The sequence below is a fragment of the Dermacentor albipictus genome, chromosome 9 (genome assembly GCF_038994185.2).
Source record: "Dermacentor albipictus isolate Rhodes 1998 colony chromosome 9, USDA_Dalb.pri_finalv2, whole genome shotgun sequence".
Classification (NCBI taxonomy): Eukaryota; Metazoa; Arthropoda; class Arachnida; order Ixodida; family Ixodidae; genus Dermacentor; species Dermacentor albipictus.
The window spans coordinates 8,038,432-8,051,914 of NC_091829.1; the positions used below are offsets into that span (position 1 = coordinate 8,038,432).

General features: G+C 45.4%; 1 protein-coding gene across 2 annotated transcripts in view; it reads right to left on the minus strand.

The window, feature by feature from the left end:
* The window catches only part of LOC139049569 (protein KRI1 homolog), a 50,579-nt gene extending 38,367 nt beyond the window's left edge, over positions 1-12,212 (minus strand). Inside the window, exons 1-6 of one of the 2 annotated variants that reach the window (XM_070525113.1) lie at positions 12,079-12,212; positions 6,114-6,190; positions 5,921-6,026; positions 4,218-4,317; positions 2,230-2,334; positions 178-259 (exon numbers count right to left, since the gene is read on the minus strand). In XM_070525113.1, the coding sequence (XP_070381214.1) occupies positions 178-259; positions 2,230-2,334; positions 4,218-4,317; positions 5,921-6,026; positions 6,114-6,190; positions 12,079-12,091 (483 nt within the window). In that variant the 5' untranslated portion in view covers positions 12,092-12,212. Of the gene's footprint in view, positions 1-177; positions 260-2,229; positions 2,335-4,217; positions 4,318-5,920; positions 6,027-6,113; positions 6,191-6,378; positions 6,679-12,078 lie in introns of those variants that run through there. The other variant, XM_070525112.1, reaches the window with a different exon arrangement.
* Positions 12,213-13,483: the final 1,271 nt, after the last annotated feature.

A 13,483-nucleotide genomic window follows, 5' to 3' on the forward strand; every position in this document is an offset into this window, starting at 1 on the left:
GAATTTTGCAAAAAAGAATGATGGAGTATATAGTGAGGCAGCATGATGACTCCAGATATTATGGCAGTTCACTAGGGATCTCATAGCGACTTCACTGTGTTTTACTGCATAAGCTTTTCAATAATTACAATGCAAACTGCTTCAACTCTACCAAGCTACGGCATAAATTTCTTTTACCTGTATTGCCTTACTGCGCTTCGCTGTCTGCAGCAGTGATCCTTCATCCTCGTCATCGAAGTCTGCGAGGGCAGCCTTGAAGCTGCACAGTGCACAGCATTAAGAGAAGCACCTTTTAAGCAGACAGTGAACAGAGTTTAGCATAAGCTGGAAGGAACCTTGTGTGAACCTTGCGTGCAGAACTATGACAGGCACACTGCTGAAATGCCCTTCAAGATAGTTTGACACAACAGTGTATGTTGTAAAATGACAAGAAAGTTGGCGTCTTTGACTGAAAGCAAAACAAAAAACTTTACTACTCTAGTCACAAAATTACATTTGCAAGTTTATAGCCAAAATGTATGGGGGCCGTAGCAACATTAAAGTGGTTGCAACTGCTTTCTACCTAGGACAACTTCTGTTGGAAATAAAGATTAATTGATTGAGTGATTGATGCAATGGTTGGCTGAACAGTTTACTCCCCCCACCACCCCAAAGAAAACCTCTTATTAAACACAATGCAAAGCAGAGGATGGGCCCATTGGTACATAATTATGGGGTTGTATTATGCAACGGTTCTTATAATTTTCCATCTTTATTTTCCACTGTTCTTGCCCTTCATCAGTGGCTGGCACGATAGCACGCCTTCATTATTGCCAGCATACCAGCAGCAAACAATGACTGCCAATAAACGCTACAGAAATTCTGGGAATTCTCTACTAAAGCATAAGCATTGTTTGGCTCAGCTACGACTTCGCTTTTGCTTAGTTTTACTTACAGTTCCTAGCTTATGCATGTCTACCCATGGTCTTTCCGGTGGCAAAGAGCACTTAGGCTTTAGAAGACAATTGTCAGATTTTCTCGCCTCGTCCGAACCCTTCCCTGCAATTGTACCAATAGAGCCGGAACGCCGGACACGAGCACGCTTCAATGGAGCAGACTGGTTAAAAGAGTACCCCAGCTGCTGCAGTGATTCATGAGGCGTTGCACGAGGGGAGAGTGCATTGTCGGGATGCCATGTTGCTCTCGCAAGCCTGTGTTATGTGCGCGTTCCTTCTCCACACGAGCTTTTGCCTGCATTCTGAATCTGCCTTGTTAAGGCCCAATGAAAATGTGCCAAGCATATCAATGCGCTTGCTTGCCCGCAAGATGAACACCTTGCGGGCAAGCGAAGGCACTCGAAGGACGCTCCGCAGCGTTCAGTTGGACATTGGCCACCCCAAAATGTCAAGTAGGCCCACACCTAAATTTACAATTGGCATCCCCAAATTTAAGTTAGCCCACTGCAAAGTGAGCTGGCCCACCCCAAACTTCAATTTGGCCCACTGCAAATTTAGGTAGGTACAGCCCCAGATTCCAACTTGGCCCATACCCAACTTTAAGTTGGCGTGCCACCAAATTTCAATTTGTCCCACCACCAAACTTCAAGCTAGCCTGCCCCCAGATTTCAAGTTGGCCCAACCCCCGAATTTAGGTTGACCCCCTCCCAAAATTTCAAGCTGGCCCACCCCCAAATCTAAGTTGGCCCACCCCAAATTTAAGTTGGCCCACGCCTAGATTTCAACTTGGCCGTCCCCCAAATTTATGCTTGGCCCATGTCCAAATTTTAGTTGGTTCGCCCCTATTATAAGCTTCCCCATGCATTTACTAAGGAGCCCTATTGGTACTCTTTTATTTTTTTTTTTGCTTCGAGTTGTTCCTTATCACTTAAAAAAGCTACTAATAATTTACATTAACACTAGCAAAACGATTAAATCTCTTAACTTTGCAAATTGCGCATTTTTGTGCAGATACAAAGCATTACACTTTTTCTGTGACAGGAATGGGGAGCTCGCCAAAGCTTAAGCTTTAAAAAATGAATAGAATCAAAGCAAAGGAATTATTGCATATATGAACCTTTGTGTCACTATAAATACAGCTTTTGTTGGTGTTAGGCTGTGCATGACATTTTCATGCAGTCTTCATGACATTTCATGACATTTCATGCAGTATGTTTCTCAGCAGCTGTCTAGTATATTATTAATACTAGACTATTAACTAGGACATTACTAATGAAAGTTAACAGTGGCAGACCTCCTTTTCAACTGCTCTTCCTCAGCAGCAGTGGCAAATTGGCCCTGCTTATGTTGTGCTGCCGAGTCAGCATGTCCTGCAGCACCTTCTTCATCTGACAGCACGCTGCACCAAAAAACAGGAAGTGCAAAATGAACAATACGAAGAGTGGACAGAGAAACAGTCAACCGAACATTTATGAACCTTAAACACAGTATAACTGAAAAAGAATCTTGGAAATCACTCCTATAATGTATGCACATCTCAACATTTGACACGAAACGTTGTTTCCAATGCTCATGAACTTTAAATTAAACACAATAACTAAAAAAATGATTTGGAGTTTTTGTTAGCATGTGCAGCCTGCACCACACACGCTAACAGAAAGGTAGCCATATATCACTCATTAGTTACAGGCAGTTAAACTTTGTTATGAACACTCTTACACATGTTGTAGCTATTCTGATGAGAGAGTGGTGATGTACCATGACTCAAGTGGCTTTGTCGTGGTTAGTATGACTCAATGGCTGCCGTTGTTTCTTCAAGCAAGAACTTAGCAGAGCCCTTCAAATGCTATAAGGGATGTTGTAACTCAATTTGCAACTTTTTATGATCCTAAGTGAAGCTGTCTAAAGGTTAAAGTAAAAAAATATCAGATATGCACAAGATTTAGCTGCTACACATCATACACATTGAATGACATCACACATATTGGGCTTTAGCGATTACATTGACAGTGAGTTATTACATTCACATCGAAACATTTTGGGCTGAACACAATGTCAGAAGCACGGATTATCATCATAAGATGTCACGGACAGGATTTTTCAGGTTGGCACTACAGTGCGCTTCTTTTGCTTCCATTCTCTCACCTTCACTTATGACTGTCATGCATTGACGTGAAAACCACAAGTGCCCTGTGAGCCATGCAACACAGTTAGCCATGTCACTCTCAAAGAATAATAATAATAATAATATTTGGGGTTTTACGTGCCAAAACCACTTTCTGATTATGAGGCACGCCGTAGTGGAGGACTCCGGAAATTTTGACCACCTGGGGTTCTTTAACGTGCACCTAAATCTAAGCACACGGGTGTTTTCGCATTTCGCCCTCATCGAAATGCGGCTGCCGTGGCCGGGATTTGATCCCGCGACCTCGTGCTCAGCAGCCCAACACCATAGCCACTGAGCAACCACGGCGGGTATCTCTCAAAGAATAAGGCATCAGGTCTTGTGCTGGATGGGGTGTCCTTTCTTTAACTTTTATATTGTGGGCATTTCCTAGGCACTTCTTCATCTGTGCATGATCGTCATCACATCGGATTCTTCATATCCACTGTTTGTGGGGACTTATCTTGAGACTGATCTGTGCTTTCAGTGTGATCGGACCACCACGTCTTCGGTCCACCACTCCTCCAGGAGGTAGAACGGGCAAGCAGAGGATGGGGGGACTGAGGAGCAACCTCCACCACGTGTGAGGTAGCAGTTAAAACAACCTCTAATATGGCTCGAAGCCGTGATGGACCGATCACACTCAAGGCACAGATCAATCTCAAGATGAGTCCCCACCTGCAATGAAGACTGAGAACACGATGTGATGATGATCATGTACAGACAATGAAGAAGTGCCTAAGAAATGCTCACTAAATCATTTTGCCCTCATTATGACAACATGATAATTTCTTGTTACAAACATGACACAGCTGAACAGTTTTGGTGTTCGTTGTAAAAGCTAAGATCACCACTGAGTAAGAACACATGCAGTAACAGACACCAGTCTCTTATTGAGTGCATTGCAACACTGCAACACCTCATCACTTTTGAAGGTTTTGCGTAGGTGTCAGTAGACTGAGCCACATTGCTCAAAGCACAGTGAAAGATTTGGTGACAATTCTGCCAGTAAAATCCTGCCATGTGGACAACATGAGTTATGCACTTTCTCATGCTTATGCATGGCAAATGATATCAGTTACAAAAAGAGAAAGAAGAGTGCCTTGGGCAGAGCTTACCCTTGCTTCTCAACAATCAGCTTTCTTTCGTAGTCTTTCAGGAACATGGGCTTTTCCTTCTTTTGCTTTTCCTTACTTGGCTCACCTTTATCTGCATCTCCTGTGCACGAGAAAAAAAGAAGTTGCGCAGTTTAATCAGAAACATAACAATTGAAGTATCTATACAAGCAGTAAACAAATGCATCGGGAGCTCATCATTTTCAAGGAAAATGACATGAAACTGGATAGAAGGATTAATCATGCTCCACAGCCACCAGTAATCTTTATTAGTCATTCATACATCAATAAAATGAACATAAATATAATGAATTATTGAATAAGATGAAGCAAATCTAAAATTCAAGCTTAAGAATAGCTCAATATAATACGGGAGGACAGGACCGGTGTCAACTTCCAAGTAATTTTATTGCAGTATACAGCAAGAATATTGTCCTTCTTGTGAGTGTCTTACTTTTCTTACTTAGCACTACGTAATCTTAAGCTTGAATTATGAACCAATTAGCCCAGCAGCACACATTAGTAAATAAAAATTTTTCTCACCAATAACACAACATAACGAAGGTATTTTCATGTCAGATGCAACTATGTAATAATGACGTTCAACTTTATGGCAACTTCAGGGTAAAAAAGGCTGTGCCTATCATACTTAAAAGACAACTTCTCTGTTACAAGGGTATGCCACTTCCAGAAACGTAGATGACTTGGTCTTCTGAAGAAGAGGTACATGGCGTTCATTTCTAAAGGTTTACTCCAACTGACACGACATGAAACTGTGCAAGACTTACAGTTCCTCATGCTGTGCCAGCTATCATGTCACTGTTTTGCATTATCGGCAACACACCATCTTTTTTTTATAGGTACCACTATATTCTTCTGATAGACAACACTTCTCAGTGGTCTTGCTTTTCCAGCAGTTTCTCCAGGCGCCAATTAAAGGTTAAAGCCAAAGGTTAAAAAGTAACCAAGGTGACCTAATGCAAAAACAATTTATCCCTAAAGTAAAGCACACGGTGGCTACTAAAGAAACGAAAATTCCACAACACGTGAACTACAATGTGTTCATAAAACAGGTACTGAGTTGTCTGAGCCTAGCAAGACAAACTCTAAGATATAGAGCATTCCTAAAGAAGATGACATTACACAGTCAAAATGTACAGAAATTATGAAACAAGAAAGTAAGGCTGCACCCAGTCCCACAGAAATATGGACAGATTGTTAGAATGGTGCACAGTGTGAAGATGCCGATGATTAAAAAGATCCGAGCCAATAATGATTCGCCACAACAAAATGATCGACTGGGAATACAGTTCATGGGTCAAAAGCATATTCACGCAATGCAACGAGCACGTGTTAAAAAGACTTGGAATAGACAGCTGAAAAAGCACTGCCAAAACTTCACGACGAGTCACCCGAATTTGCATGTAGAACAGACGCACTGTGACAGTCACCGTATCTTTCACCATGACGCTTTCAGTTTGTGCCTTTGAAGCGTAATAGGTCCAAATACTACTGTTACGACTCCGAGAGTCAACAGCAATCCATTTCGTGAACCGAATGGTATTGAACACGTCCATCTTCGGATGCGCGCGCAGTTAATACAACGAATAAGTCAACTACAGTGCACATAGCTGCTGCCTCTACGGTGTTGTTACACCGGTGTGTGGAAGCGACACCGAACCCAGGTACAAAGTGAGGTGTCCTACCTTTAGGCTCGAAAAACACAGTGTCCTTGTCGTAGATCTTCGGGTCTTTACTTTTAAGGGCACTGAGGGTCTCCAAGAACTTTTTCTCGAGGGCCGGCGTGAGTTCCTGTCACGAAAAAAAAACAGACATAAGAAAAAGACAGCACTAAGAGATCCGCAATTTAATGCGACCTGAAGATCAGTTGACGTTTACCTCTGCGTCCTCATCCTCCGATTCCGATGAACTCGAAGAGCAATCCAAGGTGACGTCCTCGCCATATTTGTCCTTCACTGAAGAAATAAATGAAAGACTGCGGCGAAACTTCCCGAGGCAAGTAAACGGTAAAAAAACTTGACTAGAACGCGTATCCAAGGCAACAAACCACATGGCTCGCCCACAAGTGTAAACGTGTGTAAACATACGCGCGGTGCAATATAAGCCGCAGGTACCAAGAAATAAAAGAGGTGTTACTACTAACACTTCTGAAGTTCTTCTTTCTCTCTCCACCTGTTGTAGTTCTTGGCATAGCTTTCATTTAATTTAAGCTCGCCAACATCGTCGGAATCGCTGTCGGAACCTCGAAAGAGAGCAGCCATTTTCACGTGCACGTGAGTTGACCAGAGTTGCCAGACAATATAAATCTTTCCGACAAATCCAGAGCGGGGCTCAATATGTGGTGGTCAAAAACGCCACGTCTCTGCCGTGTTTCTGGCTCTCAAAATTCTTTCCGCCGCATTCAAAAAGCGAAAGCATAGTCTTTAAGATCCGCACTTTAAAGGGCGCCACCCTATAAAACGTGGATTTGGACACCACCTATTTGCGAGAGTGAATAATCAGCGAGGTTATTCAAACATCACCTGGATCTATTGAGCGAGTTATTAAGGCGAGCTTTCAGAATGAACCAAGGATTGATTCACATCGAGAGAGCGTAAGACGATAAAGCCGAACGGTATTTCGCGCTTAGTGAAAAAACAATTCGCGCATCATAGGGTGGCACCCTTTAAATTTAAAATATATCTCCTAAAGGCTATGATTTCGCTGTTTGAAGGCGCCGGACCACCGCCAGCATTCATGAAAATTGCTTTTATGCGAAACATATTACTAGAGCTCAACCCAGCTCCTCAGGCGCGGCGGTGTCGCCTTCAATGACCTTTGACCCCATGCCATACCACGTGACACCGTGACGTCACGACAGAGGAGAAACGGGGCTCCAACTCGCGCCCAGGGTTGCCGTTGGTGGCTACTTTGCGCCAAATTGGCTACTTTTCGACCCCGTCTGGCGATGACACGGAGGAAGGAAACTAAGGAGAGGCCCTGATGTCACTCTTTGTGAAGCAAAAGTGAAGCCGGAAGTTGGCGTTGCTCATGGCGATGCTCCGCCTTTTGTGCCACCCTCCTCTCTTGTTTACATCTTTCGCGAAACCACGCCGCGCTGCGCGTGGTTTCGCGCGCGGAGCGCTCGCGCTCGCGCAACATCCGGCAGAGCACGGTGCAGGTAACACAGCGCAACAAGACACGGTGACTAACGCAAACCCGCCCACACAGCGCCTTTGCCACGGCACGAAACCTACCAGAGCAACACGTGTGAGCGCTCAAACAACGCCGCCATTGTGGCCCAAAAGGCGTGGCCATACAGCAAAAAAAAATAAAAAAGCAGCAAAAAAAATGAGAACCTACCACGTGATTTCCGCCACATTTTTCTCCTAGCGCGCGGAGGGGGTAGGGCCTCTCCTTAGTTTCCTTCCTCCGTGGGCGATGAAAATTTCACGTTGGCTCCTTGGCTACTTTCTGGCTACTTTGAACTTCTATTTTGGCGCATTCACTAGCCATTTTTTTTTTTGCAATTGCATATACAATAGCAAGCAAGAACAAAGAAGAACAATTATTTTTAAAGCTTTGCTCTCCTCATGGCTGTTCCGGTCGCCTTGACGCGCGCGCGCCATAGCGCGCGCGTCCTGTACGCATATATAATCTCCGCCGGCGGTGCGCACATAGAGACCAACTAGCAGACGCGGGTGCGCAGACGCACGGACTCTGGGTGATGGGCGTACGTCGAAGCAAAGCCCGTGAGGACGTTGCGCGCCATCTGGAGAAAATAACGCTAATTCTAGCGCACGGCGAAGCAAAGGCCGCAAGGACGCTGCGCTCCATCTGGAGAAAATAACACTAATCTAGAGTACTTTCTCCGTTAGGGTCATGCATCCGAAACCATGCGTTTAGGTGCAGCCGTGTGCACGGCATGACACCAGAGAGGAACGAGCAGTACAGGTGAAATAACACTTGTGTACCCCAAGGCGACAAAGCTTCTGTTTTTGTGCCTTCGGCTTGCCGACACCGGCGTCTACCATGGGAAAAGACGCAAGAGCAAAGCGCACGTTTCGAGAAGAATGGAGAAAGGACAAGAAACTGAGCGGTAAGCAAAACGGAAACTATTCTTTAGGCATTTAGTCGCATGCCGCTTAGTACCTAATATGCATATTACCATGCGTTACAGGATGGATTTCGTCACGTGACGGCGGAACGACTGCTCACTGCAAGTACTGCAATTGCAACATTCGACCCCACTACAGTGATCTGTTGAAGCACGCAGAAACCAAAAAGCACCGCGAGTGCGCAGTAATCCCAAGTTCGCAACAAAAACTGCCGCAGCTTCTAGCGTCTTCGAGTCGAACGTACTATGAAAAGGCTCGCCGAGAGTTAAGGATCGCCTTGTACACTGCAGTGCACACTTCCATAAATGCTGTCGACGAACTTGGTGAGATTCTGCATTCCGAATTCAATTATTTTGATCTGCACAGAACGAAGTGCACGGCTATAATTACGAATGTTCTCTTCCCGTACTTCACGGAAAACATGGACAAACAACTGAACGGCTCCAGCTATTCTCTAATGGTGGATGAATCAACCGATGTATCCACGACAAAGCAACTTTGCATGGTTGTGCGGTTTCTGAGTTTAGAAGAAAACAGGATTGCAACCACCCTTCTTGATCTCGTAGAGCTGTCTGATGGAACGGCAGAAACGCTTCACGACACGGTATTGAAGACGTTGGAAGCACGGCCTATCGATCAAGAACTGTCTCAGACTCTGCACCGATGGTGCAAATGCCATGTGCGGCAAACACAATTCTCTGTTCAGTCGTCTTAGTGAGGACAACAAAGACTTGATTCTGATCAAATGCTCTTGCCACAGCCTGGACCTTGTGGCATCCAAGTCGATGGAGGCGATTCCTTCTGCGGTTGAGCACTTAGTGCGAGAAACCTACAACTACTTTGCACACAGCAGCTGCCGGCAAGATGCTTATAAGAGACTGTATGCCAGTATGACAGTGGAAGATGAAAGTGCAAATCCACCGCCCAAGATTCTGTCGCTTTCGCAGACGAGATGGCTTGCTATTGCAGACTCTATAGAAAGAATTTTGGCGCAGTACCAGTCTCTCGAAGAGTTTTTTGAGAAAGCAGAAGATCGCAGCTACAACGTGCGCATTTTACGAGAGATGTATCGAGACAGAAAAAATTATGTTTACCTCGTGTTTCTTGCCTCAGTTCTCTGTAACGTTAGGCGAGTGAACAAAATGTTCCAAACAAACACAACTGACCCACTGGTTGTCTTCCAAGAGCTAGAAAATTTGTATTTGGAAATTCTTAGGCGGATTTTGAATCCATCAGTTTTGAGGCACAACACAACGGCAAGTCTGCTGTCGCTAGACCTGGCAAAAATGAAGTCGATTTTCCTGCAACCAGAGGTAGTGGACCTAGGTGACGTCTTCAGAGAGAAGATTTCACTAGTCCCTATTGAAGACCAACGGGCCGTGAGGGAGCGCTGTTTCCAATTCTTGAGGCAAATGGCGATGGGACTGCAGCAGTGACTTCCAAATGCCTCCTCTGCACTTCGAAGACTGTGCCATAAATCCCGATGGCATAGAAAGTGCTAAGAGCCGTGAATGCATAATGAAGCTACCGCTGCATTTTTTTGGATGTTCCTCAATTGAACTGGAGTCTGAAATACGCCAGCTGCAGAGTGTTAGCGGTGCACTTGATCACGCATGATGTTTGACTTTCTGGCACGCAGCGGCATCGTACAAGGACCCTTGCGGCGAATGCCCTTTTCAACACCTGGCGCAAGGAGCACTGAAAATTTTGACCCTTCCAATTTCTAACGCTGATGCAGAGCGCGTGTTCTCTTGCGTGAACTTGACGAAAACAGAGATCCGTAACAAAATGAAGCTGGACTTGCTCATGGCGATTCTGCGAATCAAATTTGGGCTACGACTTCAAGAAAAAACAGCATCATCGTTTGACGTTCCTGCTGAGTTGTTGAATAGAATGTGTCAAAATTACTCCGGCATGAACACTATCTACTCTAGATAAACTACGCGGACTGAACTTTTATTTATTTGCAACGTACCTGATGCTTGAAGGCCAAGCAAGAGAACCAAATTTCCTTGCTCTTTATTTACTCTGTGTTCTTGTGTTGATTCAAAATGATATTATTTATTGTTCATTAATAAAAGTTGCTTATAATAATGGTACTTTTCTACTTGGCTACAAATTTGGCGCCAAGACCAGGTGGCGTGGCTACTTTTGGCTACTTTTAGCCTCAGTTCTGGCTCTTTTTGAAAAATTCCCAACGGCAACCCTGCTCGCGCCGTCGCTCGCGGCGGTATATAAGCAGCTGCGCTTGTTTCTAGGTGGCTTTGGCTCAACTCTTGCAAGATGGGCTGGGTTGCGAATCCAACCAGGGTCTCCGGAGTGTGAGACGGAGACGCTACCACTGAGCCACAAGTACGATGCTTCAAAGCGGTACAAAAGCGCCTCTAGTGAATGCGGTGTTGCCTTAGAAACGAGGTGTTTCTAAGGCTCAGGCGTGCGTCGCTTGCTCGGGCGCACATTTCGTTGCCGCGCCGACCGCTGCGTTGCTCGACGCTCACCGCGTCCAATGCGGGGCGCGTAGTCGCTGCGTCGTAGCCCATTGTCTTACACCCCTTGGCAGGTCGACGGGAACGCTGTCGCGTTCCACTCTTGAAGGCGAATCAGAGTAACGCATGAGTTGTTTCTTCGTTTAGCCGAACCAAATATAGCCAAGCCACAGCAGTTCACCAGGCTAAACAGTGGTTCAACAACTAAAATAAAGGCTAGTATGCTTCGCATCCTGGGCTTAACCTTAGCTAAGCCACAGCCATTTTTTCATCGAGCCGCCGTGGCTGGAGTCTATTTCCTCATGATTTCGAGCATTTCGAGAGCTGGAAACGCCTACGGGTCATGGGCCTCCGAAAGAAATAAAAGTAACTGCAGGAAAAGTGCACGTTTATGGCTTGCTCACCGCATTAAAATAGTCCATTAAAAGTGATTACCAGCATTATATTTTTATTGAACGATGTCCGACTTCATAAAACGACAAAGGCTTGCACGAGGTTTTGGATAACCTCTGAGATTGTGACGCAATGGCAGCAAGATTACAAAGGACGAGCGAGTGCGCTAATGGTGAGCTCAAGATGTTGCAGTGTCTAGCGGCACAATTTCTAGAACGCTTACAAAATGTGACATGTTAAATTGCCACCATATTGTCTTTTTTTATTTTGCAGAAACAAATGTCGAATCACAGGCAGAAATAGGAGCGCTGCTCTTCGAAATTATTTCACATTCAATATACAAGATGTGCATTAAGAAACAGGAAGAAAGATAAAGAAGGGAGGAGGTGTGAACGGCGAGCAGTCACACCAGGTGCCGGGAAGCCGAGTGACGGCACCTGTTTGAACGCCTATTACTGTGATGTATACGTCAAATTGGGTTGAGTTTTGGCCGCGAAACTGAAGGACGACTGCAGTAGATGTGCCCAAAAGGCGCCGAACTCGTGCCAGCGCTCAAACCTACGCAGTGGGAGCTCTCGCGCGATAAGGGTACTGAGTCGTCGGAAAGACAGCATCTACAGTGTTTACATTGCGGGTAGCATAGATCAAGGAACACGGCTTCCCACTGTCGTCTCTACAGCGGCATAGCTTCAAAACGGACGCTGCCCGTCGGTTCGCGCCGCTGCGTAAGTATTCGTAAGTGGACAACCCAAAGGCTGGCAAGAACGTAAACCGAGATGAGCGGTGACTTCCAACTCAATATGTATTATTAGACATTACACAAACTGTTGGCAAAAAAAAAAAAGATAGGACAAACATTTCACTTACGAAGCTGAATCATCAACTAGCCTAATCATCCGTCCTGCATAGGTCCTCGGTGACCCGGATGGCCGGAACCAGGGCAGCAGCTACCGTGAAGGGGCATCGCAGTGATCTCGCGCCAACTGACATATTGTATAATGTACGCAACGGAAACATAGCTATGCAACTGAAAAGTACGGCGTGTTACAGCGCATGCTCGCGTCGCTCCACGTTCACCAAGATAATGCACTTGTTAGCCCAGTGGCTATCATGACACCATAGGAGCCGGTGCCGGTTCACCGTGACTTAGTATTTCCCGACAGCGCTCCGCGAGGGTGTCACCACACTGTGCATGACACTTCATTTTTTTTTTTACCGCGTAGCTGTTATACTTAAAGTTCTTGCGGTTTGTGTGCGTATGCAAAAAACATGGCGGCCACCCCAGAGCTAAAAGAGCTAAAGCATAAAGCAAAAGCCCGCTGTGCCCCAGCTGGGTTTAATCGCGAGGAGTGTCAAAGAGTATTGTGATAAAAAAATATCGTAATAAAAAAAGTAAAAGCGGAATGGCACTGTTTAGTATGGATTGCGGTTTGGCGTCGCTACGTAACTATGGTCGTAACCTTATCTCAGTTCCCTTCCACCCGGGCAATGGCTAGGCCGCGCGCGATGAGGATAGCGAAAGAATAGCGCGCTCACGAAGAACACCGTCGTGAACAGAAGCGGGAATGTGAGCGGCGACGGTGGGCGGCACGTAATACGGACGAAGGTCGTGACGCAAACGCCAAGCGTATGTACCTTTGGTTGGATCACCCCTACCGAGTCCACTCCCATCGTAACTGCGGGTGATTTCAACATAGACGTATCTCGGCCAGACGGAAAGTGGTTCGTGGCGCTTCTCTTGGGAAGATTCGGCATTCAATGTCGCACAAACATCAGTGTGCCCACGACGCGTCATCGGTCGTGAACCTTTCCAGTGTCGCCACAGAGCCACTGGGCGTATATCACAGCGGTCATAAAGCAATAGCCTACTTGGTGACCAAATAATAACTAAAAAAAGCAAACAAAGGAAGGCTAAAAAATTAAAGAAGAGCATTGAGTATGCAATTTATAAAAAAACATATCCTGAAAGAAACGAAATTCATTGTGGTATGTCTTTTATTTTCAATTAACATATAAATTATAAAATATTTATCACCAAATATACAACTCCGCTGGTTTTCCACTTTCGCAGAGTGGAATAGCTCTGACGTTTTTGTTCTTTTCTCGCGATGAGGCAAGTCGCGAGACAAGAAATAAATGCCATTGGGTGCGCACGGCTTCACTGGTTTTTCACCAAGCTATAGGTCCGATGGGGTTAGCCGCGCTTTTCACAATAACGATAAGACAGGCCACCCACCGCGTGAAAGTGACCTGTCATTCCCTGATCATTTTG